Source organism: Cyprinodon variegatus, unplaced genomic scaffold, assembly GCF_000732505.1.
Source record: "Cyprinodon variegatus isolate N-32 unplaced genomic scaffold, C_variegatus-1.0 Scaffold1962, whole genome shotgun sequence".
Classification (NCBI taxonomy): Eukaryota; Metazoa; Chordata; class Actinopteri; order Cyprinodontiformes; family Cyprinodontidae; genus Cyprinodon; species Cyprinodon variegatus.
Window position 1 is genome coordinate 22,662 of NW_015152415.1, and position 26,307 is coordinate 48,968.

At 36.2% G+C, this 26,307-nt stretch overlaps 1 protein-coding gene across 1 annotated transcript; it reads left to right on the top strand.

Moving 5' to 3' along the window:
- Nucleotides 1–1,207: 1,207 nt before the first annotated feature.
- Nucleotides 1,208–26,230, top strand: LOC107104934 (ephrin type-A receptor 5-like; the record flags this gene model as incomplete). Its single annotated transcript, XM_015405052.1, has 3 exons — nt 1,208–1,452; nt 13,640–13,704; nt 25,510–26,230. Coding segments are annotated over exons 1-3 (886 nt in total), but the record flags the coding sequence as incomplete, so codon positions are not given.
- Nucleotides 26,231–26,307: the final 77 nt, after the last annotated feature.

Sequence of the window (26,307 nt, forward strand, 5' to 3'; positions counted from 1 at the left end):
TGGCAGCAGTAATATTCTCAAGTGGAATATTCAATACATTTCATTTTTTATGGTTAATTATACACATCAATATACTAACATCAAAGATGATAAGTACAGAATTCATGCTCTTTTTTAAATTTTGTTTTATATAGGGTAAAGAGAAAAATATGTGTCTCAGCAAGGATTTTTCAGTGAAATCAAAGATAAATAACAATCTTAATAAAAACTAATCAAATAATCAATGTATGTAGATATTAGCGCTTGTAAATATCAATTTTATGCTTAATGTTTATTGATACAAGTAGGTAAGTGATGACAATGGAAAAGATTTATCCCCCAGAACTCAAAGCTGAGTTTTATCCACTATACCTTTCATCTAGAAATTACAGATGTTAAAATATATATACTGTATATGTATACTGTAATATGCAAATACCTTCCACTGCACTTTAATTTAGATAGCTTCTGTCCAAACTTTATTTATTCATTTTATAGTAAAATCCATCTGTATATATGCTATTGTACATAACTGTAAAAACCCTTTTTATAGTAATATCCACCTGTATATTATATTCGGTACATATCCAGCTGTAAATTTAGTTCATAACACTGGTTTTCTATATATTATATTCATCTATTAGTAAGATTCTGCTTGTAATGGTATTCACCTCTATATTTATTCAGTAGAAACCCATTTCCTGTATTTATGGAACCATTATGTATCCTGCTTTTGCTGCTATTGCACTTCTGGTTAGACCTAAACTGCATTTCGTTGTACCTGTACCTGTGTAATGACAATAAAGTTGAATCTAATCTAATCTAATATGCTTCTATTTGTTAGTAAAGGCTGTAGGAATGTATAGTTTGTATTTTTTTTTTTTTTTTTAGAAAATATGGATGTTTGCTCATAATTTTCCTGTTGGAACAGTGTAGAGTAGATTGACCCTAAGGTTCTGGTGCCGATCTGCTTTCGGCCCCCCTCAGTCTGCATTGGTTATTACCTGGCCACCCTTATAAAAAAATGTCTGGCTACGCTTCTGGAAATCGACGGTCATTTGGACAGCAGTCCCATGAATTACGCACAGAGCAAGGTTTCACCTGTGGGTGGTCTGTGATTGGAGAGACCTCGTGCTTTTACTCCGCCCCCCGGCGCGCTGCCCGCCTTCCCCAAACCGGAGCTCACTGCGCTCCTCATTACCTTCCTCTGGTCTCAGCAGAACATGATCCCGAACCTCCTCAAGCGGAGGTTGAACAATACCGATGCTTTTCTCACCGTTTCCTCTCTGATCTTGATTGAAGCTGCAGCTTTTCAGGGATAACCTGCACCGCTTTTCATTTCATTTATATATTTTTTTTCTTTTGGATGCGCCATGCAATCTCGTTGGAGGAGTTGTGGCATTCGGCCGGTGGGATGGACGCTGACTTGGAGTCTGGCACTGATGGGAGCCTGGTGCGTCCCAGCAAATGAAGGTAAAGAGCCACTGATGCGCTTCGGGGTTAATGACACCAAATCCTGAACAGGCTGCTTAAATCTACTCAGTTAAAGGTGTTCAGCCTCTCTCAAGCGCTCTTAACCCTGAGACTCAAGTGTTTTGACAAAAGAAGGTGGCTGTCTGCTGTCATTGAAGCAGGTGAATTTATGACAGCTGTACCAAAAGCCACTAATGATTATGTGTTCCAACACGATAAAGGGAGAAATAAAAGAGGACCTTTGAACAGAACATGTCAGATAACCAGCTTATTTGGACATGGCAGCAGAGGCGCATTAAACAGCACAAATGTCTGGAGTTGTCTGAAACATTTTTCTGGAGCATGTATTCAGATTCCAGCCATTATTCCAACTACAGTGCTCTTATTTTCAATAATTCAACAACTTATTGTATAAATCATTGTATCATTTAAAAAAAAAAAGTTTTTAAAAGATATTAATTTCCCAGCTTTTCCTCCCACTTATTAGATGTCATAGTGGGCAGTAGCTTAACTGGGTTACTTTTTGTGTTTTTAAAAATATATATAAATAGGACTTTCACTACTAAAAATTTAAATAATTAAATGCATATGTATTAAATTAAGATATTGTTTTGTTATATTTCTGATTAAAGGTCTTGTAAGTTTCACTGCTAAAACTAAATTCTTATTGTTTTATCCTCTATGCTGATTTAGGTACAAAAAAAAATACAAAAAACAGGACTTAACTTGTTTTTACAGCATAAAATATTGCTAATCTAGTAATAGACTTTTTAATTGCCCCTTAAAGGTGGCCCAGTATATATTAGCTCTATCACAAGTACTCTTTCATTGTGTGTGCAAACACAATGGAACTCAACTGCATGCTACTAAATCAGACTGTATTTAATTGGGTCCATGTATTCAAAATCTGCTTTCTGATAATATGAGTCAAATATCAGAATTTTGATGTCTTTTATCCCATAATTATTTTCTAGATCATAGTGAACATGATACTACATTCATCTTTTGCATATAAGTAAGCATATTTAGTAACTTTAACAAAACTGTTTCAAGTCTTACCCTCTGACATGGAACAATTGTGTTAAAGAAACTAACTATGTAGATGCCAAAGATGCATTAAGTATATTAATGAAAAGGGGAAAAAAAATGAAAATCATCTTAATATTTAAGTTTCAAGTTTTTTTTTTTTTTTTTTTCTTTTTACAAGCTGGTATAAACTAATGATGCAGTGATCAGAATTTGCCGATTTTGCTGCGATTGACAGCTCATATATGGACTTTAAACAGCCTATACCCTAAAAAAAACTGAAAATCGATCTTGGCTAGAAAAACCCCAAGCCATACATCTCTAATGTAAGCCTTCTTTTTCCTGATGATCACAGCTAAGATGCGCCTTTCTTTGGCAACGACTGCTTGAGGGTGAAAAAACTCCCTTACTCTTGCAAGTTTGGCTTTAGCATTGTCTCTAAACATGTTAAAGCTGTAGATAAACCAAAACACTGCTGCTACTAAGAAGCTTTTCTCAAAATAAAAGTCTTCCCAGAGATCTTATCTTTTCACATATTCATCTATTATACACCCGACATTTTACTTTACAGTTTTGTTAGAATTCACTCATAATGAATGCGAACAAAGATTTACTGGAGTTACATCTGTAGCTGATTTTTATCTTAATGATACCATTTGGCAGCTTTTATTGTGAAATTAAATTAACTTTTGTTATGAACAAATTAGTTTAATGGATATCGTTTAATACACTCTAAAATGCTTTTTCCTAGTTTAATCATACATCATTACATGTTTTACTCTAAAACATGTAATATGTGTTTCTCTAACTGCTCCATGCTGAGATGGACCATAAATTGAATAGCTGTGACATTAGATGTTATCTTCAATATTAACATCTGCATTAAAAATTGCTCACGATTTGCATAATTTTATCAATTCTCAAACTAGGCTAGTCTTTTCCATAGAATGCCATATAAACTGGCTTGTTTTAATATTTTCAAAGTTTTCTCTCATAAGTATATTGCCTGACATATCCGGTGAAATGGATTAGAGGGAATAAACCAGACAGTATCAGTACTGTATTCAGCTGTCCCCTAAAAACTACTGTGGAGCAAAAATATACAGAAAACAGATCTGGAAAATACAGTAAATCACGTTAGATAAACGTAACCATGATAAAGACAGTTTCACCAAACATTTGGAGCTGCTCACTTTATTACTGGATATTAAGACATTGTGTTGTCATTTTAATTGTTGGCAACTACTATAAAAAAATGTTGATTTAAAAATTAAATCAAATGTGTCTTCATTCAATTATGTGAATTATGTGCTATATTTCTGACTGCAGACACCCAAGTTAAACTCTAAATCATCTAATAACCTGGTATTAAGAATAGCTCCTTTTGATTTTATAAGGAACAAAAATTTGTTTTTTACTTATTTTATTGATATGTTTTAGTAATGACGTGCTTGCATACATAAAATGAGCAGGAAGTGGAAGTTATCTTTTAACTAGACGGTTGTTTTCCTTGAGCTTGTGATGGAGGAAATACTTTTAAGGAACCATTGTTTCTCTCCATTTTTGAACAGACGAAACTTTTTAGATCCGGGAAAAACCCCACAAAATGTAACCCAACACTGATACTTCTAACATGGAAGCTCAGGAAGTGAAGCAGTCTGTTGTTGAGCCGCTCAATTGGAACCAAAAATCACACGCTAACTTAATATGAAGCCGTGCCAATTTACAGCTGCTTTTTGTTTCTCTGCTTCTGTCACCTTGAACCCCAGTCGGCCTCGGCAGATGGCCGCTCACACTGAGCCTGGTTCTGCTGGAGGTTTATTCCTGTTAAAAGGGAGTTTTTCCTCTCCACTGTCGCTACAAGCATGCGTAATGTGAGGGATTGAATCCGAGTCGATGCAATCAACTGGTTTTCCTTAGATAGAAAACTATGAATCAATCTGACTGTATGATCTGGTGAACTGTAAAGTGCCTTCAGATGATGTGTTGTGCATTGAATTGAATTAGGAATGCTGAGTACTTTGCAATCATGTCATGGTGATGTAATCTAAAAAAAAGGAAATTAATGTATCTATACATGTTTTAGAAATAAAAATCCCAATATGTCCACTATATGCACCTTGAATTGTAAATGCCATTGAAAAAAAATAATAATACTAATACACACCCTCCTCCAAGCAGGTAGCCATACTTATAAACAAGCTAATATCAGTCATGTTACTCTATCAAAGGCAGGTCATGGGGGAAAAAAAATATTCTGCACATTTGGAAATTCCTGTCAAGTTTTTGATATTTTATTCAGTTTTGCTTAAATGTATCTTTTTAAAATCAAAATAGCAGAGAAATTAGTTAAAGTGATTAGCATGTTAAAAATACTGAGAGGTTATTTTTGCAGTTGGGATACAGGTTTTCCTTTTCTACTTTGGGTAATATGGGTAAATCATCCCTTTTTAATATTTCATTTTGACGAAATACCAAAACCCTGTGGTGTTTTTGAGTTATCTGTATCTCTTAGCAGTGCATGGTTAATTGTAAAGTAAATTTATACATATTTTAAACATTTTTGGGTAAGGGGCCTGCTGTATTGTTTGGGAAGCTTTTGTCAGCATAGTGAGCAGCATTTTAATAGGGCTAGATAAAGGGTATTGTTCGGAGCTGGTAGACAGCATTAAGCTATCTGGGAAATGGGGAACATCCATCAGTCTGTGTATTTTATCCATGATGGATTTATTTAGTCAGAGTTTAGATTCACAAAAGTGTCTCCCAATGAGTGGCCTTTCAAGCATCCTGGAAGGGGGTCTGCTGGGCACCTTTCAGAAATCCTGCCACATTGTGTTGGTTTATGTCTTTGTTTCTGGATTCCAAGGGTTGAAATTATTCACCAGGGGTTAAGGAATTACCTTTCTGTATTTAATAGGATGAGACACAGTTTGTCACTATTCTGAACAGTGTAGACATAGACTTCCCAAGAAAATGTATGCAGTTAATCATTTGAAAGGTTTGTTCCTAAACAACGCGAGACCTCGACTTTTAGATTAATTATCTTTTGACAGTAAAATGAGAGAGATGCTGTTGAATGCTTTGACATTTGGTGTTCGTCGTCTTGAAATTAGCCATTATTGTTTTCTTTGTTGTCTCCAATTACCAACTCTTTATCTGTCTCTGTTTTATCATATTAAAAATTTGGCCTCTTAAATTGTTTTTATTTTTCACTCAATATTGACTACATAAAGAGAGAATCAGATGTTCAACAAAAATTCCAGATTAATTTGGCTAATATTTGCACTGTGGTAGATAATCATAGATTTGCATGCATAATTAAAGGAAAGAGCAGAGCCCATAATTAAATCAGCCTGTTCCCTCATTTGACTAATTTAACTGAAGATAAAAAAAAAAAAAAAAAAAAAACAATCAGCCAGCTAACATAGAATTAGAAGATTCTTTTTCCTGGAAAGCTTTTTTTGGACACTTTGACTACTGTATGTCTTTTTTGTCTCAATATCAGAACAACTTTTTTATGCTACATTTATGGTATTGTAGAGTTAGTTTGTTTTTATAACAATTTCTATAGTTACACATTAATTTATTTTGTTCCATATATTACTTTCTTTATTTCTTTATTAATATGGCTTATTTGATCCTCCAAAAATATGTAAATTGCATTAGACAAATAAAAGTAATTTTTTACACTGACTTTGCCTTATCTAAAATTATGTCCAGTACTGTTTGGTATATTTGCTCATTCCCAATGCACAAATTACTGCATTGATAACCGAGTGATGGTGGTGTACTGTGTTAAAAACACCTAAGTTGCTTCTATGTCAGCTTTTAATGTCTCTGCATTGTTGGGTCTGGTGTACCTCATCTTACTTTATATCATACTTGATAGATTATCAATGAGATTTAAGTCAAGCCAGCATATTAAACAATGTAGAACAGTAATTTTATTAATCAATTGAATGTATGTATATATATCTACTTTCATTATATCCTACTATAAATAAAGTCTCTTTTATTATTAAGTCATATAAAACAATTTCGCTGACTTTAGATTCGGTAAAACATAGTGGACCTAAACCAGTGGATAACATGGATCCTCAAATGATCACTGAGAGAAGGAATTTTATCCTAAGCAATTTAGCTCCTCTGAACTCTTCCTATAGACTCTTAAACTGACCAGCCAGACTAAGGCATATAAGTCTGATATAGGGCTAGTAGATCTGGATTTCAAAGGCAGTGTCACTACCCCATGCGCTACCAGATATACATCCGGGTTTCTATAAATAATGGTTTATTGTATGGTATCATGGTACTAATGGCACTAAAATTACTTATTTCTATCCTTAACTCTATCTTAATTCTCACTATGCTTATACACATCTTTAAAAATGTTTTATGACTTTTCTGAGACAATTTAATGCTTTTTGCATTTTCTCCATTAAACTGCTTGTCTGACGTCGTCATCAGACATGCTCAAAGCAGTACGGCAAAATATGATTAAACCATGTTTATCTACATTTTAGTTGTTTCTTTATTTAGATTAAGCACTATATATAATAAGGTTAACACGGAAGAAAAACATAAAACTCAAAAAGACTAGATTTATGTTTAAATCCAAAGCCGAAAAAGTTAGAAGTAGAGTATGATTCCGTTTCCGGTACGGATCGGGCACAGACGAGGGTTAAACAAAAATGATTTTATTTTATTTTCTCAGGAAATACCTAATTAACCTTTAACACATTATAGTTTAGTACAACTACTATTTTTGGGGAGCGGAAAATGTAATTTAGCTCTTTTTTACAAAGTAAAATTGAAGGCAACCTGGATGTATATCTGGTAGTAGATGCGCAAATAAGCTGATGATACGGATCCTGCTTCTGGGACGAATCAGGTAGTGACAGGCAGGAGTATTGGGGTCACCATCAATCAGATAACTATGGATGTGACTCAAAAACTCCAAACAACATGCTCTCTTTTTGTAATTTTCAGGTCCGTGAAACATGTCAAGCTGGATACAGCAAATGCATAATTTTAAGAATAAATGACTCTACAGCTGTCCATTGTTGAAGTTTCAAAGTTACCTCATTCTCACTTAGGATAGAGAGGCACTGAGAGTGACGCATTTTAAAATCCTGCTTCCCAGGCCAGAGTCGGCTGCAGTTTACAGTTCCAGACTGAAATTCAGCCCGGCTGTATCAGGCTACAAGTCAAAATCATTAGTAAACTTCAGAAGGGCTTGGAAAGACTCCCTGTTGTTGTTTTCCCCTCAGTTTATTTAAGAAGCTTCTGACATGTTTAGCTATCAGTAAGGTCCTGGGTAGATCTGTGTTTGAATATTCTTTAAGCTATGGATTTATTTGCAACCCAGAACTTATTAATGCCCCCGAACTGTTTTATTGGACCTGCTTCAACATCTAACAATGTTTGTTGCTAATGCAGCTTTTTATATCACTGGTTTTCCTTCCTTTCATGGACATATGGACATCCAGATTTTGCAGCGTTTACCTTTTTTCAATCTGACTTCTCTATAATAGTTTTGGTCATAATCATCACTGCCCCATGATACAGTATAAACCCTTTAAAAAAGGTTTATATCATATCTGCAGGATATGATTCCCTGTTATGAGTTTCACTTTTTAATATGAATTACTTTAATAAGTTAACCTTTCAATGGTATTCTTTGCTAACAAGCACTAGCAGTCCCTTTTGTATTTGTTGGAAGATTAAAAAAAAAAAAAATCATCAAATGAGAAAAATACTCCTGATGCTTTCGTTTCATATAAGGAAATAGTTTCTTGCAAGGATGAATCCTCTGACGAATCATTGCAAGGAAAACTCTGCACACTTCTGTGATTAATTTCATCTCCCAAAGCAAATTCATTCTTATTGAAATTGATTAATTTTACAGAATGTTTGGAAACAGAGCCAGTTGCCTATCTGGTTCAGGCTGGTAATATTTGGGGAAATGAAATACAGAAAATAATGTTTGTTGCATTATTGATTCAACACAATTAAGAGGAAAAGGAAAAATTTCTCACAGCAGGATGAGAGGAGTTTATATCGGCCTGTCTGTGCTACAGTGAGAGCAGATGGTAGCAGACCACTTAGGCAAGAACAATCAAAGCTAGCGTGTAAATTGAACAATCCACTGGCAGGAGGTAAAGAAAGGTAGAAATTGTCTAGTAGCAGGTATCTAAAAAAAAAAAAAAGATGTACTGTCTCACACAGATTTCACTGTGAAGAACATTTTAAGAATCATTAAGGTAAATGAACTAATGAGAAAAGTGCTCATATCTTACTAGAATCTGAGGAAACATTTTAAGCACGTTCAAGGCAGAGAATCGCCTCAGTCTTCAGCATAATTTAAATCTTTATCCTTGAAGTAATGTCACTTGAGAAGCTCCATTTATTCAATACTGATGACTTTTAATAACACATTCTATAGAAGCTTGTCACTGCTGAGCTTCGACTTGTCGGGTTTTATCCTTGGAGAGCTGGAGTGAGTGAAAGAGGTAACATATCCCTTATGATCTAGTTCAGTATCACTTATCTGTTCTTTATGGCCTAATTAGAAGTCTAATCGCCTCCTAAGGACATCCTTTATTATTCTCATCAGAGCTGTGCAGACGGCAAGACGCGGTGTGAGTGAGGGGAAGTGTACTTTTGTTACACTGCCAGCTTTGTCCTCGTGTTTTGTTCTGCGCTCGTGTCTGCAGGTGTTTTATTGTAGCTTTCCTTTTGTTTACATCTGAGGATAGGCTGTTCTTTTTTCACAGTGCTGATTGCACCATTTATAACTAAAAAGATTTTGCATGTCAGTTGTTTGTAACTGGACAGCTGTTTGTATACCTGCTGAATAAACATTATCCTTTGGTGATTGCTGTCATTTCTACTTTTTGGGGAGTATTAATTTTTTGCATCTCTAAACAGAAAGTATCAGTAATTTGCCTCAGGCTCTAGTCAGGAAGCAATTTGTTTTTAACAGGTGGGGTGTCTTTTCTTTTTAAAAATGTAATCACTTTTCTGTTGCTAATGGTTATTGTTTCAGGTCAGACAATTTCACTTCCATGAAACTGTTTATTAGGACTGCAGGAAATCACTACTCTGGATAAATACATGTTTTACTGCACCACGTCAAGCCTGCACCTCTATAAAGTATTGTTTAATGCATACCCTGCAGGATAAATTATCACTTTAAATATAAAAAAGGTTTATTAACTTCAAATTACATTTCCTTCTTATTTGATGAGCTTGATTTAATCTGAATTATACTCAGCAAAGCTTCACTTAATTATTTTTTTTATATCAGCTGATTTTTCTCCGCACAATTATTTAATAAAAATTAATTTTCTTACTCTGTTTATGAGGAAAAAGACAGATTCCCTTCGGTTTCCCCAACTTAGAGCGAGGTCAAGAAGTTTTGAGTCTGTTAGGCTACGTTCACACTACAGGCCTTGATGCTCAATTTCGGAAATCTGATTTTTTTTTTTGTGTTGCCGTTCACATTTCCAAATATATGCGACTTGTATGTGATCTCCTGTGTAAACTGCACTCATACAGCAGTGTGAAAAATCAATAAAATTTTACTTGGTCTGTTGTTTTTTGTTTTGTTTTTTCAATTCAAGATCATCTACTTGAAAAGTTATTGCCGCCTCACTCTGTCTGGAATTTTACTATTACACACAACGTATAAAGTTATGAAATGGTTTAGATAAGACCGAAATGTTAAACACTCAAAATAAAAAGACTGTATGATGGTTTATCTTTTCTTCTGATGTCAGTGTTGAGTTTTTTCATTTATTTATTGCAGGTCTAACCATAGATAACAGATGACTGGCTTGAACTTTTATTGTTCGATTACACAAACATTATCATAAAAAGGGGTAAAGTATACGAGACTCCAGAACATGAAATGCTTTTATGATTACTACAAGCTGCAGCAAACACAGACAAACGGCAGAGCTATTATCACGTGTCTCTAATTTATGATGGGCTTGTTAAACTGCTGCTGAGAGTTTGTCCTTACCCAGTCATCTGGAAAAAAAAGACTTCCCTCCTTGTCAAAGTTGCTTAAGTCTTTACACCTGCCTGTTTCTCCACCAGCCAGTGTGTTTACAGTGAGAACTGTCTGTTCGTTAACGTGCACTGAACCATTCCCACCAGCCAGCAAAGACAAGTTCCAGCTGGTTGACATGCTCACTTTGACTTTCGAAGTCCAACAAAGTGCATCTAAAACCTCCCGCTATGAGGTCATGGTTACCACTGTCAGATGCTATTTTCTGCTGAGACCTCAGCAATTTTGCTGCAGAAGAAATATCCGGGCTGTGCAGGTGGAGAAGATAAGTGACAGTACATTTGCCACAGGTCCTAAGGTTGTTCCCGACAAATTTTATCTGAGAATCTTAGCCAGGGAAGTTTACTGGAAGATGTGTTTTATTTATTATCTCTACTATATTTCAATCTGAAAAACTCACATAAAGAGAAAACACAATAAGGAGAAATTTATTGATACAATTACTTTGTCTTTGGCGCTCAGACCTCGGCAGGAAACATAGAGCTTAAGTTTGATAGATATGCATGAACAGGATCAAAGAACAGGGCTGTTTCCCCCCAGGCCTGAAACTGGTGGTTTAGTGGAGATGGATGAAGTTGGTCAGTCTGTAGACTGCTAGTTAGAGAGACGGTATGCTGAGCTTTATGGGGAGATCCAGTGGATTGCGTGAGCTGATACTAGAGCTTCACTCAAGGACCTGGAAGATGGAAGTCCAGTTGAATAACACGGGTTGAGGGAACCTGCCCATGATGAGCAAGCATGAAGTTACAGCGGAGAGGAAGAACTCCCCTGGCAGAACCAGGCTCATCATGGCGGCCTTCTGCTGGACCGGTTAAGATGAGACAGGCAACGCAGTAAGGTCCAGGAGGAATGACACTCTGATGAAGTTTTAGCTACGAAGGTGGAGAAGTGGCTGGAGGTGGGTTGAAACGGTGTCATATGAATTAAGTCACACAGCGCATCCACCGCCTGCGCACAAGAGCAGACAAGTGCGTATCGGAGGCCTTTTAAGATGAACTTTGGATGCTGATTGGCTTTCATGGAGGTGTGGTTCTAAGCTGATTAGCTGTGTCGCTGGTGGATTTAGGAAAGGAATGAGTTTCTTCAGTTGAAGTTCCACCTAGGCTCCATTTATCAAAAAAAAAGGGGGAAAGGGAAGAATAGTCTTGAGTGCTAAATTAAATAACAGTACAACTATCTCTTTTGTTTTCAGGGTTATTTAAAATTTTCGTTAAAGTTACTATACTATTGATCCTTGATAGATGTAAAGATTTCAATGTTTTTCTAAGGGAAACTTGAACTGCTGCGCTTATTTAATGATGGACTTTTTGCAAGTAGATAAAATGATTGGAGAATAAATTAGGAAAAAAAAGAATAAACAGAATCTCAGAAAACAGAAAAGATTCTCTCAAACTTTTATTGATTAAAATCTTTTTGCAACCAAACTGGTAGATGGGCGCTAGGAGCCGCTTTAAAAAAATTCTCGGAAAATTCTGCTTATTGTTCCTCCTGTCTGGTGGACCTGAAACGGTGCTAATGTACATTTATGGAATATTTACATCTCAGGAGTCCAGCTGGCTAGGTTAGCATATCAATGCTTCACGTTGGCTTCTCTTCTCAAAAAAATCACCTGTATAATTAAAGAGGGTGAGATCTGTCACCAAATGTGTCAAGTGGTTCAGAGCACCGCTTTCTGGGAGGCGGAGCTTTGCTTAAAAACAAGAGCTAACTAAGCTAAAAGTAAATGACATAAAACAAACAAACATGACCCTTTTATGATTCGGCATATTTTTTTGCTCTGTGATGTAGGTTTTAAACTAGATTATTTTATTGTGGCTTTGCATTTACAAGTAACACCATGATTTCCAAAGTGGTCTGCTATCAGATTCCAAAACACATAGGGAGACTTCAGTTTTGTGACAGTGCAGAGATGACAGTTGCCTTCAGGGGTGCTAAATCTGGAAGTGTCTGGCCTAGTGGCCAAAAGTTAGATATAGGCTGAATCCCAGGACGGCCCCTAAACACTTCGCCTGAACACCAACCCTCCCTTTTCGCGTTCCCCCGGAGTGTCCGCCACATCAAATGCCATTCCCAAAGAGCGTAATGGGAAGGGCGAGTGGACCATTCATCCCCTAAATATCAAGTCTTCATTAGTGCAGGCTAGCTGGAATTTGGCAGCAGATGTCAAGGCGAAATAGTGGCGGAGGAAACCTGTACATTCAAATGCAAGATCCACTGGTTTGCTGCAACTTCTTCACACTGACAGAAAATCAAATCAGTCAATCCCTAAATGGATGGTCCTCTTTCAAATAGATTTGACTGCATATATTTTTCTTTAAGAAAGGAGGAAATGTTTGATTTCATGTGAACCTGCACCACAGAGCGACAGTTATGCACAGGTGGCAGCACTGTGTTGCCAATGACTGCTTTCCTTTTCTGTCGGAGGGAAGAGGCCGTCCCATTCTCAATTTTTCGTTTGAAAGTACAATCTAGGCGCCTTCCACATCTGGGAGTGTGACTTCATTGGGAGTGACACTCAGTAGTTAAGGGGTAGTGCTTAGGGGGTGGTTTGGGATTCAGCCATTGTCACTTTAAAGGGCAGCTTGGTGTTCAGTCCTGTCCCAAATTGTCTGAAAGACCCAATCTGCTTCACCTGCTGGCCCTGAATGCTTAGTGGCTTGGCATTGTTACCTTTGTCACTTTAGCACAAAAATGTTTTAGTCTTAGTAACATTCAGTTTCATAAAATTGTGATGAAAAATTTGGCCTCCCATTGGTGCAGAGTATTGTAGCTGGTCAAGTAAGCCACATGGGCCATGTTTTCTATGTCTTTATAAAGTGACATTCCTTCCAGCAGGAAATGCTGAATACCCAGAAAAGCAGAACATGAGATTAAATATAACCTTGAGGTAGACATGTATTCAAAACCGGTTTACTGGATTTAAAACCAGGAGAAATTACCTTTTGTAGTTTGGTCTGTAAAATACTTTGAGTCCATAAAATCAGTGATGAGTGAACCTGTAGGTCTAAAAAGTACTGCAAGATTGATGTTTCTTGTTCTTGTAAATTATTAATTTTTTTTGTTTTGTTTTTTTTTTGTTTGATAAAGTGAACCTGCTAGATTCTCGCTCCGTGATGGGAGACCTTGGATGGGTGGCTTATCCAAAGAATGGGGTAAGTCTAAACATTAAAAAAACTAATGATAATAAATAAATAAATAAATAAATAAATAAATAAATATATGTGTGTATGTATGTGTATATGTGTGTATATATGTGTGTATATATGTGTGTATATATAATATTATATAATTTTTATTTTTTTTAACTGTAATATTTACTTTTTTATCTTGGTTCTGTTTAGAAATAGAGGAAAGAGATCTATTTTAGGTTCTCACTGAGCATTTTTTTTTTTTTTCACAAGAACCATGTGGCTCTGAATGAAGTGAAAATTGTGTTTTTATACATTTCAGCATTATCATTTATGCTGCCACTATGTAATTATTATTTTTTTTTTGGGGGGGGGGGGGTTCTAAAAGGGGTTGCTCATCCAGGTTTTCCATTTAATCTCTTGGTATGTCAAAACCTACTCCATACTTCCCACTTCATTATAAAGTTTAAGTGCTTCATTTTCTTTATGGAGATTAAAGGTCATTTAATTTCGAGAAACCCTTACCTCATTATCAGGGTAAATTGAATTCATGAATAAGATATTGAAAGGCCCCATGGAATAGATTATTCTCAAGCCAAAAGTTGAATATCCGTCTCCAAGTATTCCCAAAGTGAAGGCCAATTAGTGCACGACTTGCTAGAGTGGTAAAAACGTAATTCCATACCATATTTTACCACTTAAAAAAAAAGAACGATAGAACATTATAATTTACACTTGAATTTTAATGTTGCCTTAATGGTCTTAAATGTTGAATATTGTTTTGAGCAACATTTTTAATTTTCACATCTGCCTTTGGGTTAACAAGATATCATCCACCACAGACTTTTGAAATTCTCCATTAAATTGGAAGAAAAATTGTCTTTTTTTTTATGTTCATTAGCTATCATTGAAAAATCTGACATAGTTTCTGTCTGTTTTTAAGAAGCAATAACCCACCAGGATGATGGTGCTGACTATTGCGTTTTATCTCCCATGGATATTCAAATCATGGCTCACTTTGAAGCTGCTATTTAGATTGGAAAGATAGAGCTGAAAAAGCAGGCATAGGCGCAATCATAATAAGGAAGTGATTATGTTAAGTTGTGTGTCTGTGTGTGTTTCTTCCACCAGACGTGAATAACTTTGAGGTAGATGGAGGGAAAATAAGAAACAGGAGATATTGAATTCTCTAAATGAAATTCCCATTATCTCTTAACATTTACGTATACTTTAAGATGAATACTAGGTTATTTTCTATCTAATTTATGTTATGAAATAGAAGCACAGTCAGAGTAAAAGAAAGTAGTTTGCATGACAGTGTATAAATGATCCAGCTTTTATTAGCTTTGAAAATATATGACTAACACTGTGTGGAAGGATCCCTAAACAAACCTCAGCCAGCTTGAAAATATTTGAAAATGTAGAATTTAAAGGAGTTGTATTTCTAGCACACCCCACCAACAGAGAAATTATCCCTCTTTGGTGGGTTAAATAGCACATAATTGAAGTTGGCAATTGCAGTTTATCTTCAGTGTTTGCATCCCATCTGTAGCTCACTCCCCCTCCACACACAAATGTCCATATTCACACTTCCAGTCTTGGCTGAATAAGTTGTCGACTACCCAAAACTTTTTATCACTCGAAAGCTACTTTGGAGAGTCTGGCAGCTTTAAACTCTTCCGCTGCTTTGGAGTGATCCTATCACCACTGTTGTAAAAATACATCACCATCTGAGCTCTGCACATGGATCCCTTTGCATGGGATTTATTTGGTTATCTGTCTGATAAGTGTTGCCAAGAGCATAGCAACAACATCAACAACAAAAAATTCAATATGCAAAGAATTTTCAAGGGGACAAAGAGGAATATTTCTGCACCTTTTTTCGGCTGAGGGGTACAGGTGACTGTGATGCACCAGCCTCTGCATTTATTGGCAGTAAAGTGGTTTAATGAATGTAGAAAATAAATAGATGCACAAATATGTATGTATATGCATATACATGTATCATTTAGTTGAGCAATTAAAAAAGTAAATGCTCATTGCGCTTAGATGTGACAAATATGCAATGTGCTAATCTTGTAAAAAAAAAAAAAAACATAATAATAAAACAAAAACCTGCATAAAAGCTATTTAAATCTTATAGTAAATGTGACGGTAGAAAAAAAAATTCCAATGTAGCTTAAAATTAAAAAGAAGCATTCTGTCTTTTATAGAGTAAACTGCATTTTTACATTAAATGAATGTGAACTTAAACTATTAATGATTCAAGAAGGATTTTTTTTTTGTTTTTTGACTGATGAAAAAAGTCTAAAAAAGCCTCAATAATGGGACCATAATGCAAATAGCCCCCTGGAAATGTGATACAGCAATTTGAGGGGTTATGTGAGATGAGCTGAAAGTAGAGAAAATGGCAGTAAAGGGAGAGCTGCCAGACTGTAAAAAAGTGACAGACTGTTTCAGTTGAAGTGTGCAAGCTCAACTTATGGCAAAAAAGTTTTCTCTGACTTTAATAGTTAAAGTTCTTTTTGTAATGTTCAGAAATTATACTTTGCTGCTTTTTTAAGTACAAGTGAAAAAAAATCTAACTTGTCCATTAATTTGACGTCAATAAGGTTTCAATTCTTTATTTTAAGACATATGCGTCCTTAAACTATTTCCAAAATATCCTACATCCATATACTGCATCAGGATAGATTACTTTCAAGAAAGCTTTATCTTTTTTTATACATACAGTAAGATACTGCAGCATATGTTCATTGATCTTGAAGATGTTTTAACATGAAGGAAAAATGAAGATCTATTTTATATTAATCAAAAACAGACTGGGTCTTTTCAGTGTGTTTTACATGCTAATTCAGATTATTTTTACTAACAGCTAACAAAAACACATTTAAAGATATATCTGTGTATCACACTAATTAAACTGAAATGTGGGCTTAATGAAGTTTATAGTGTTTTATTTGAAAAGGTACTTTTTATCTTTTTAAAAAAAATACCTTCTTCTGGAGCTGCATCATAATTCACTGAGTATACATTTATTTAAGTTGGAGTCTCTGATTTTTGTATAAGTTGGCTTGATTCTTAAAATGATAACTAGTATGCGCCTTTTTGGAATTTGTACCACCTTACTAGTAATCATCAGCAATTGTATGCATAATATTAAGTGGGATCTTAATGAGAAAACGAATATCAATAGGCTTCATGTGGAAGGAAAAAAAGCCCACATTTGGAGGCATGTTAAACACTTTAGTGTTGGCTCAGGCCTGCAATACACTATTCTCCCTTTACTTCTATGGCAAGCTATGATTGCCAGTTATTGCAAAAAAATGTATGAAAGGAGGGACTTTTTTGTTGTCAACATGTCTTTTTAGTCGTATTATTTTTACTGTTTTTTGTTCCTACATTGCTTTTAAAGAGGTCACAGATTGGCTTGGCTCTGGCTGTAGTGTAGTGGTTGACACAAGGTGGTTGCTTCTTATTTACTAGATCTTAAGGAATATTAATACCTAGAAATACTAAAAAAATGTCTCAAAGAATACTGTATAAAAAGGATAGATCTAACCATAAAGACTTCAGTTGCTGTCAGTTTCATTCCTTTACAACCCATCAGTGCAGTAAATCCCCAAGCCATTTTACTCCATATCCAAACATCAATAGGTGAGCGTTGATGGGTTTTGTAAAGGCCCTGCAACAAAGCAGACACCAAGAATGTAGTGGTGACAAAAGAAGGCTGATGAAATTGGCTTTGCAGGCTTACTTCATATCAGGTTTGCAATAAAAACAAATACAAACATATGACATCTAGCTGCTGGGAGCATCTAGACTTTCTTTTAAGACTAATTTCAAAGACAAGCTCTATTTAGCAGGTATTTGATAACTTAAATTGAGACCCATGTTTGATAAACAGGTCATCTCAAACTTTCTTAGATGCCATGCTGTTATGTAATGAAGCAATATTTGAACAAATTTGCTTTGGCTCACATTTAATCTTAATATGAGGCTTTGATTTAAACCCCAAATGCTGGAAGGCAGGTTTCAGAACAGTTTATCAAGCTTGGGGGGAAAAAAGGGTTTGTCACAGTTAATGCACAAGAACACATTCAACATTGTTTTTGATTTACATTAACAAAACTACCACATGTATTTTAAGCCCTGTCCTTTACAGGGTTTGTTTGTACTATTAAGCGAAGAATAAGGTACCTACCTGATGTGATTTTGAGAAAATCACCAAATCATTCGGTCTTTGTCCGGTCTTCTGTGCAAAACAAGAAAAGAAGGCAAAAAGTGCTCTAAATTGATGTAATCTGCGTTTTGCTTGACTGAACAGCTAGTCATAAAGGTCCCTTTCATCCAGCGCCTTCACTGATTCAGTTTGCTTAATTGAGCGTAGATGAGGACAGGCAAGCATCAAACATGCTGAGGATACTGTAGAAACCATGCAGAGGCTGGGAGCATGTGCATAATGGGTGCCTCTGCTGAAAAAAGGAAGCTGCTTTTTAACAGCATGCTAACAAAGGTTTATAGAAGATGAAAGATTTTCTTTAAGATTTGCCAGTGTTGTTTTTACTTTTTCAAGTGGTGTAGGTGAAGTATACACCGAGCTCTCAGGATAAGCTGTGCATAGCTTAGCTGTACTTTTCAGTTTTAGCCAGTCTGTTGCACATTGTTTGAATGTCTAACTTTAAGTTGGTCAATATGAGGGGGAAAAAAAACATGTTTGTTTAGAACACATGTTTATTAAGTTGAAACTGTTTTAAATTATCTCATGAGTTTGATTTGGTAGTAAACTGGAAATTGGGCAGTGGTATTTAGGTATGATAACCATTTACAAGAAAAAGGACAAAACAATTATCAGTTACGCCTTCTTTTTTTTTTTTTTTAAAGGTGCATTCAGATTTTTTTTTTTTTTTTCTTTCCCATAGGTACCAGTACAATTTCCTGTCAGGGAAAATGAGCTTTCTTGTATTTTTTTTTTTTAGCCACTATAGGCCCCAATATTCATTTTATTAGACAGTAATTGAGGTTACATACTCTGGAGGTGCGCATGAGTGTGACTTTCTGCACACTCCATTTACTTGGCTTGTTTGTAAAGTCTTTACTGTCATTACCGCATTAGCGAGAGAACATAAGCAACTGTTTTTCAGTATCAGATTAGCCACAAGTGTACCTCAAACCCCATCACAGACTCCACACAAGAAAAAGGGAAATCTAACTGTATTCTAGTGCAAAAGGACAAAGTTGCCATCTGATCCAGGATGGAGTAAGATGAGTTTTCAACACATTTACAGAACTCAGATATGCTCTGCGAATAAAAAGGGATTTGCAGGTGTCCTTTTTTTTCCTTAGAAGTAAGATGGGTCTATAGTGAAGTGGACAGCCAGAAACGGGGAAAGCAGGACCAGGTGTAGCATATATTGCATTGGGGAAAAAATTGACCTTTCTGTCAATTTCTGTCAATTGTTAAACAACGGATTTGGTTGTGAGATAGGGTGAAAAAGCCCAGTTGGAACTGAGCTTATTTAAATCAAAATTGAGAATAGATAAACTAATGTTGACACACGATAAAGTAAGGAAAGCTCCTTCGAGGTTTGTGGGGGGGCTTTTTAAAAGAGCAATTTTACTTAACCCCTCAAGACGGACGGTTGATTAAATCATCATTCATCGTCGTCTTGTAGTTCCACAGCTGGTCCAAGCCTGCTGCCTCTGCATGGCCTGTTGCTCTTTGCTGGGCAAGTTGCTCTGCATCTCTGTTGGTCATGAGCACCATCTCACCTTACCACTGTTGTCAGAATGAGCAGTTTCTGAAGCTGGATATCAGTTTTGGGTCCTGTACCCACAGAACTACCATGGGAAGAGATAGTGTTTGCGTCGTAGCTCTGGGACTTCTCGAGCTGGGAGCATCTCGGAAGAATCTGGAACCCAGGGACACTGGGGCCATCGTTGATCTTTCCACATAAAATACAGAACCATGTCTTGTTCAGTAAAATCCAGGTCTGCTATATTGAGTTGAATAGAGGCAAACAAGAGGCAAACAAATGGAAGCTCCTCCTATTTGTCCATGACCAGAAGAAGCGTGCTCTGCATTGTCCACATGGTCTATTCAAATTGTTTATGAAATGTCAAGTGAGCAACAGCTAAAGCTTTATTCCATTTGTGTTTTTTGTGAACATACCATCATAGACTGAGATAGACTTCATTTTACTCATATTTTAATCTGACTTTTTTTGTTCATTGAGAATTACATCTTGTTTTTGTTTTTGTTGTCATGGCATATTGCATTAGCTTTCTGGACACTGTGCTGATCTGTATTTAAAAAAATTACAAGGACATAGAAATGACTAAATATATAACAAAAAATAGTAAGACAACTGATAATGAAACAAAATTACGACTATAAGAGTAAAAATGTTGGATGTTATGAAGTATATGAAGCATCTCAACATCCAAGTTGTGATGTGAAGTTTGCAGGTTGTAGACAAATAAAGACCTTTGAGTAGTATTTCTAGGTTAGATGTGAGATTTAATTATTAAAATGGAGAAATAGGGACACAAAGGGAACTGATAATAGATGTGGCTCAAATTAAAAAAATCTCTAAAATCACATAAGATAAGGGGAGGACAAGATGTGGACGGAAATAGAAAAAGGTGGTGAGATGTTGTCTGTGCAAGGAGCCAAAGGAACAGTTCTATTACAGTGTCACTATGGTCAACGGTAATGGGTGGTAATAATAAGTTACAGACGGCTTTATAGAATTAGAGCTGGGAGAGCACTCAGCCCAGCCACAGGGGGTCTGCTGATGGAAGTGTCACACTGCCACACATTTTAAAGTAAGAAAAACTCAACAGACACACTAATGAGGCTCTGCAGGGATGCCTATAGGGACTGTTGTGTTGGGAAAAGGCGAAGTAGGAGGTAGAAAGGAGGTAATGTGGAAGGTTAAAGATATATATGTAAAGCTTTTATCAGCACACACTTATTTTATTGGCTTTTAAAACTTGGTTAAATTAAAGCATACATTTACTTTTTTATTGTACAATATAGCAATACTATGCTATTTAATCGGAAGTAATTAAATGTAATTCTAAAAGGGAAAAAATTACCATACCAAATCCCATACTTAACTCTATGGGTTGTCCTGACATAATATATTAGCTAGTCATGTCATGCAGTGTGCAAGACTTTTTGTGTTACATCTAATGATCTAAGCCCCACATAATACGCAGAATGCTTCAATTTATAAGCATAAAGTGGAGAATCAAAAGAACTATTATATCTCCCTATATAAAATGCATTTTTATAAAAATTTAAGACAACTAAAATCCAATATTTATGTTTTCCAACTATTGTAAAGCAAGAACATCACTGCTTGAGCTTTGTGCTAGCTGTTTATTTCAAGTATCCATATTTGCTTGTAAAGTCAGACCGTACAATATTTTCGGTATTCAACACTGTTGATGATTCCTATTTGATGAGGTTATTTTTGATTATGTAACCACCAAATATACATGTAAAAAAGGCAGTCCAGACACTCAGATTATTGTGTCAGCTGTATAACCTGTGCAATCCTTTCAAATGAACCTGGAATTTCCCTTCAATATGAGGTAAGGCATAAAATAGGTGATTAGTCACCATGTTGTCTGTTTACATTTGCAGACGTATGCATTTCACCTAGTCTCTATTTGTTATATGAATTAGCAATTTATTTATAATGCATTACAACACCTATTTAGTCATATAATCATTAAAGGAATGTTATTTAAATTGAATGGTGTTTTACATGGTTTGTAAAACACACTGAACCCATGTTGTCAGGATAAAGCAGTTGTTGCTGATACTGAATTAAAGCCAAGGTGCTACTACCACTGCTACTTAAATCAACAATAAGAGCTGGACCTTTCCTTTCCCTCTTAGAACCCTTTATGGTTGTGGAGAAAGACCCTTAAACCCACACTGCTCCTCTGGTGCTGCACAGTGGCAGCCCACTGCTCCCTCAAGGGGATGGGTTAAATGCAGAGAGTGAATTTCCCCATTGTGGAACAATAAAAAGGGATTTACATTAATTTAATTCACATTTAAACATTGATGCACATTTCCCGGTCAGCTTGTTAACTTTTTTCTGTAAATATAAATTTGAAAAATTTCCAGTACCCTTTTCTTTTTACAAATTAGGTAATATTTTTCAAGTCCTTTATACAAAGCTTTATCATACCTCAACAACATTTCTGTTTATAGTCCAAAACTTTTTATCCGTGTTCTTTTCAAATATTTATTTGATCCCAGTTTGATTTAGAAGCATTCAAACTCCTCATAAATATTATAAGCAGAAAATGTAGAACTCGGCCAAGTCTGGATCCCAACATAGAAATGTAGTCGTTAAAACAAGATAAAATTTCAACCAGGGAAGTTTGGAGTTATATCAGTAATGCTCTGACATCAAATGTTTTATCTCTGAGATGCAAATTCACATTTGTATTAAAGTTTGTGTTTGATAAGTTGAGAATCTGCATCTGTTTTATTTTTTTGTTTGTTCCAACCATCATCTTATGTACTGATCTGATATTTAGATTGGATATCTGCTCTGATGTTGACTAAATAGCTGGGTCTGATATCTGGTAAAGGAAGCTGATCCAGTACTCTGATCCAGCAGAGCAGCCAATGATGAGCAAACACAGAGCAACAATGTGCAACCTCCGGATCGAGCCAAGTCTGCTATTTGGAAACATTTCAAACTTAGTATCCCAACAACAACAACTGCAATAAGCAATGTATGCTGTTTGAAAATTATGAGGGTTGGTGAAATTCTTGGTAAACTAAATGCCACAATTTTTGATAAGCGCCTAAGGACACATGGAGCCCTGAGTGACGGCGGCTGAGAGTACAATGAGCAACAATGTTTATATCAAGCCTCATGCCTTAACTCACATGGCAAGGTATACGGTTTATTCATTCAGCAGTAACATTGGATTGTTAACAGGTATCGGCCTGTATGCACAGCCCAGCATATTAACTAAAAAGCAACTACGGTAATTAACTCAAAGTGAAAATATTTCAACTAAATTATTCAAGTCAAGTGTTTAAGTCACTTTATCCAATTTTCTACTCTATTTTCAGGCAGATATGTAAATTGTACTGTGTTGCATGGAGCACTTTATCTACCTAAAATAATTAAATTCAACTTGCATTAAAGCATGTATAGATTTATAGCTAAAAATCTCAGAAACAGCCAGACTCTAGATTCTGAAGACTCTCTGTAGTAATGACATTCATGGATGCTGAACTCATTTGGCTCTAGGCAAAAAAAATGGAAGGTCATCTGTTCAATAGCATGCTGGGATGCCAATAATAGCTGGTAGCCCAGTAACTTTGTGTGTGGGTGGTGTATTTTTTAAGCTGTGTAAAGCTCAGAGCAGCCCAGTGGATCTGTGTGATCTAACCAGTAAGAAGCTTATGTCTGCACTAGTAGTAACTGGTCTGAAGTCTCAAAGAAACACGGGCTCACACCCATGCAAATAATTGTCTCGTAGACTTCATACCTCTTAATATACTGTAATGCACTTATTTCTGATCTTGTACTTTGAAATTGTCTGTTAGTAAAACTGATTGATTTCTTTCACACGCCCTTGTATCAAAAATAAATTTTTTCCAATAAGATTTAAAAAAATGTGCTGCAAGACATTATAAATGCCATCTCAAAAGCATGTGATTTTGGTTACACAGAAATGTCTTAGTAAATAAATTACCCACAGTCTCTCAAAAATGCTTGAGCAGCTGATTTATGGTGTCCATAAAACAAAAGACTCAACCACGGCAGTGCAAGCTAAAAAAAAAAAAAAAAAGTATCAGACAGATGGTGAACAAGACGGAGAGAAAAGACAAAGACAGAAGGTTTTAGATCATCTACTGCAAGGATTGATTAATATAGGCTATTAAGCTATAACACCAGATCATAGTTTTGTCCCTCTAGCCATATTACAGTGACATAATGAAGCTCCTGTATTAGCCATGGGAGAGTGCTAGTGATGCAGATAATAGCCACATCCCAGGAGACCCTCAGAGGGAATTAATGCTGCTGTCTGAGGCGCGCACTAGTGTGAATGCAGATACAAAGGCCCACACATGAATGCTTGCAGAATAATTTACATGTTTGCAGACATGGGCAGAAATTAACTTATAATCACTTTTGGGGAATTATTAATAAAATTAGATAAAATCTTAGATCTAACTGTAACCATTGACAAAAAAAAAAAAAAAAATCTTGTAGGGACTACTGTAGCAAACTGCAATACTTGACTCCTTGATTTGGTGGTGATTTGATGGTGAAATCGTAAAAAAATTTTCCTCACTCTGATGTGCAGATAGGAGCGCGCACACACACACACGCAATCAAGTTCCTCTATCCTCGTGGGGAGTTTCCATCGATTTTAATTCATTTTTTTACGCATTTCTGCAGCCAGAGACCTTTACCCTGCACCTAACCATTATGAGTTCACACCTAACCCAACCTAAACTCAATTTACACCTTAGTCCAAACAGGGTTCCCTCTAATTTTTTATGCTACTGAGCATACACACAAACCCCCAGAGTACACTGAGAACCACTGTGAGCAACATCAGATGTGCACACTGAGGCCACACGCGAATTATAAAGTAGTTATACACCTGGGATTATAGAAAGTTACATGGTTTACTAAAAGAATATGTATTACAGCAGTCCTTTTGATTAGTTTACTTTTAATTTAAGTGATTTGGCCCACTTAAGGATAAAAAACAAAATAAAAAAGAAATCTTCATGAGATGTGTAGTTTGCTATATATTTAGGTCTTGCTTTGGCTAGGATGAAGGTTCTGCTCTGGAAGAAATAAGACATTACATGATTCAGATATAACTTGTTCCCATAAGATAGTAAAATTTTTTACGATGAAATGAAAAGCTTGTGACACTGTATAAATTCCTGTAACTCTACGACAAAGTATAAACAGTATAAACATTTCATGATTAATATCTATACAGTTAAAAACCTACATGTCACTAGAATTTTTAAAAATATGCTTTAAATCTATTTTCTCTATATCTATCTGTCCTAACTCCAATATTTGTTCAAATATGCCACTTTAAGAGCTTTATGGATGCTGTTTGGATACCATCCATTAAACTAAATCTTCTTTCACAAACAGCACTGGATCCTTGAAATGTAGTGCAAATATCCACAAGCTGTAAGAGCTCCTTTAGCTGCTCACATATAAATAATAATATTGATCTCACATTGGAGAAATTTACTTTTGGGGAGCAGTGGGCTGCCATCGTGGGGCGCCCGGGGAGCAGTGTGGGGTTAAGGATCTTGCTCAGGGACCCAACGTGGCAGTCTGTGGGAGTGGGCCTCGGAATCAGAACCTCAGGATTCCAAGCTCTATGCCCTAAGCACTAGGCTGCTGCTCCCCATCTAAATGCTGCAGCCCCCACATCTGAGAGTGTGCTGATTGACCCGTGTTTACATTTTTGCTTTGTTGAACTGTTTTTAATGACGCTGGGATTTAATTAAACATATTCATCCATATAAAACTCTTAAATGCCTTGATATTTATCCTAAAACTGATTTGATGGAGATGCACAAGAGCAGCTTATTTTCAAGTAAAGCCACCTTGCACCTCAAGCGTTTAGCAGGATAACGTAATTTGTGAAAGTGAGATCAGTATATTTCCTATTATTTTTTCCTTTACATATTTGAAAATGTGTATTTATATTAGAACACTTAAAAAAATAAGGAAAAATTAGTTTCACTTAAAGGAGTTGCCCTAGATGTTTACTTTGTCTTTCTTTTCTTTACCACAGTGGGAAGAGATTGGGGAAGTAGACGAAGACTATGCCCCCATCCACACCTACCAAGTGTGCCGCGTGTTGGAGCAGAACCAAAACAATTGGCTTCACACTAACTGGATTTTAACTGAGGGTGCCCAGCGAGTATACATCGAACTCAAGTTCACACTTAGAGATTGCAACAGCCTGCCTGGTGGGGTCGGGACTTGCAAGGAGACTTTTAACATGTATTACTATGAAACGGACGGTGATGAGGACGACATGGAGGAAGGCAAGATGAGTGATGGTGTTGGTATAACTGAAGAAGAAGACAGGGCAATGAAAGAGAGCCGATACATCAAAATTGATACCATAGCAGCTGATGAGAGCTTTACCGAGCTCGACCTGGGGGACCGTGTCATGAAGCTTAACACAGAAGTCCGCGATTTGGGTCCTTTGACCAGGAAGGGCTTCTACTTGGCCTTTCAAGATTTAGGGGCCTGCATTGCTTTAGTGTCGGTGCGGGTATTCTACAAACGCTGCCCGTTCTTGGTGAAGAGTTTGGCTGAATTTCCTGACACTATTCCTGCCTCGGAGGCCTCACAGCTGGTTGAGGTGGTTGGCCACTGTGTTAATAACTCTGTCCCCTTATATGAGCCACCACGGATGCACTGCAGCACAGAAGGGGAATGGCTGGTGCCCATTGGGAAGTGTGTTTGCAAACCAGGCTTTGAGGAGATCAGCGGATCCTGTCAAGGTAAAATGTTTAGTTTTTTTTTAGAGTGGACATTATTAGTGTGAACTAAAATTGTGGTGTTGTATCGGCCAGAACCG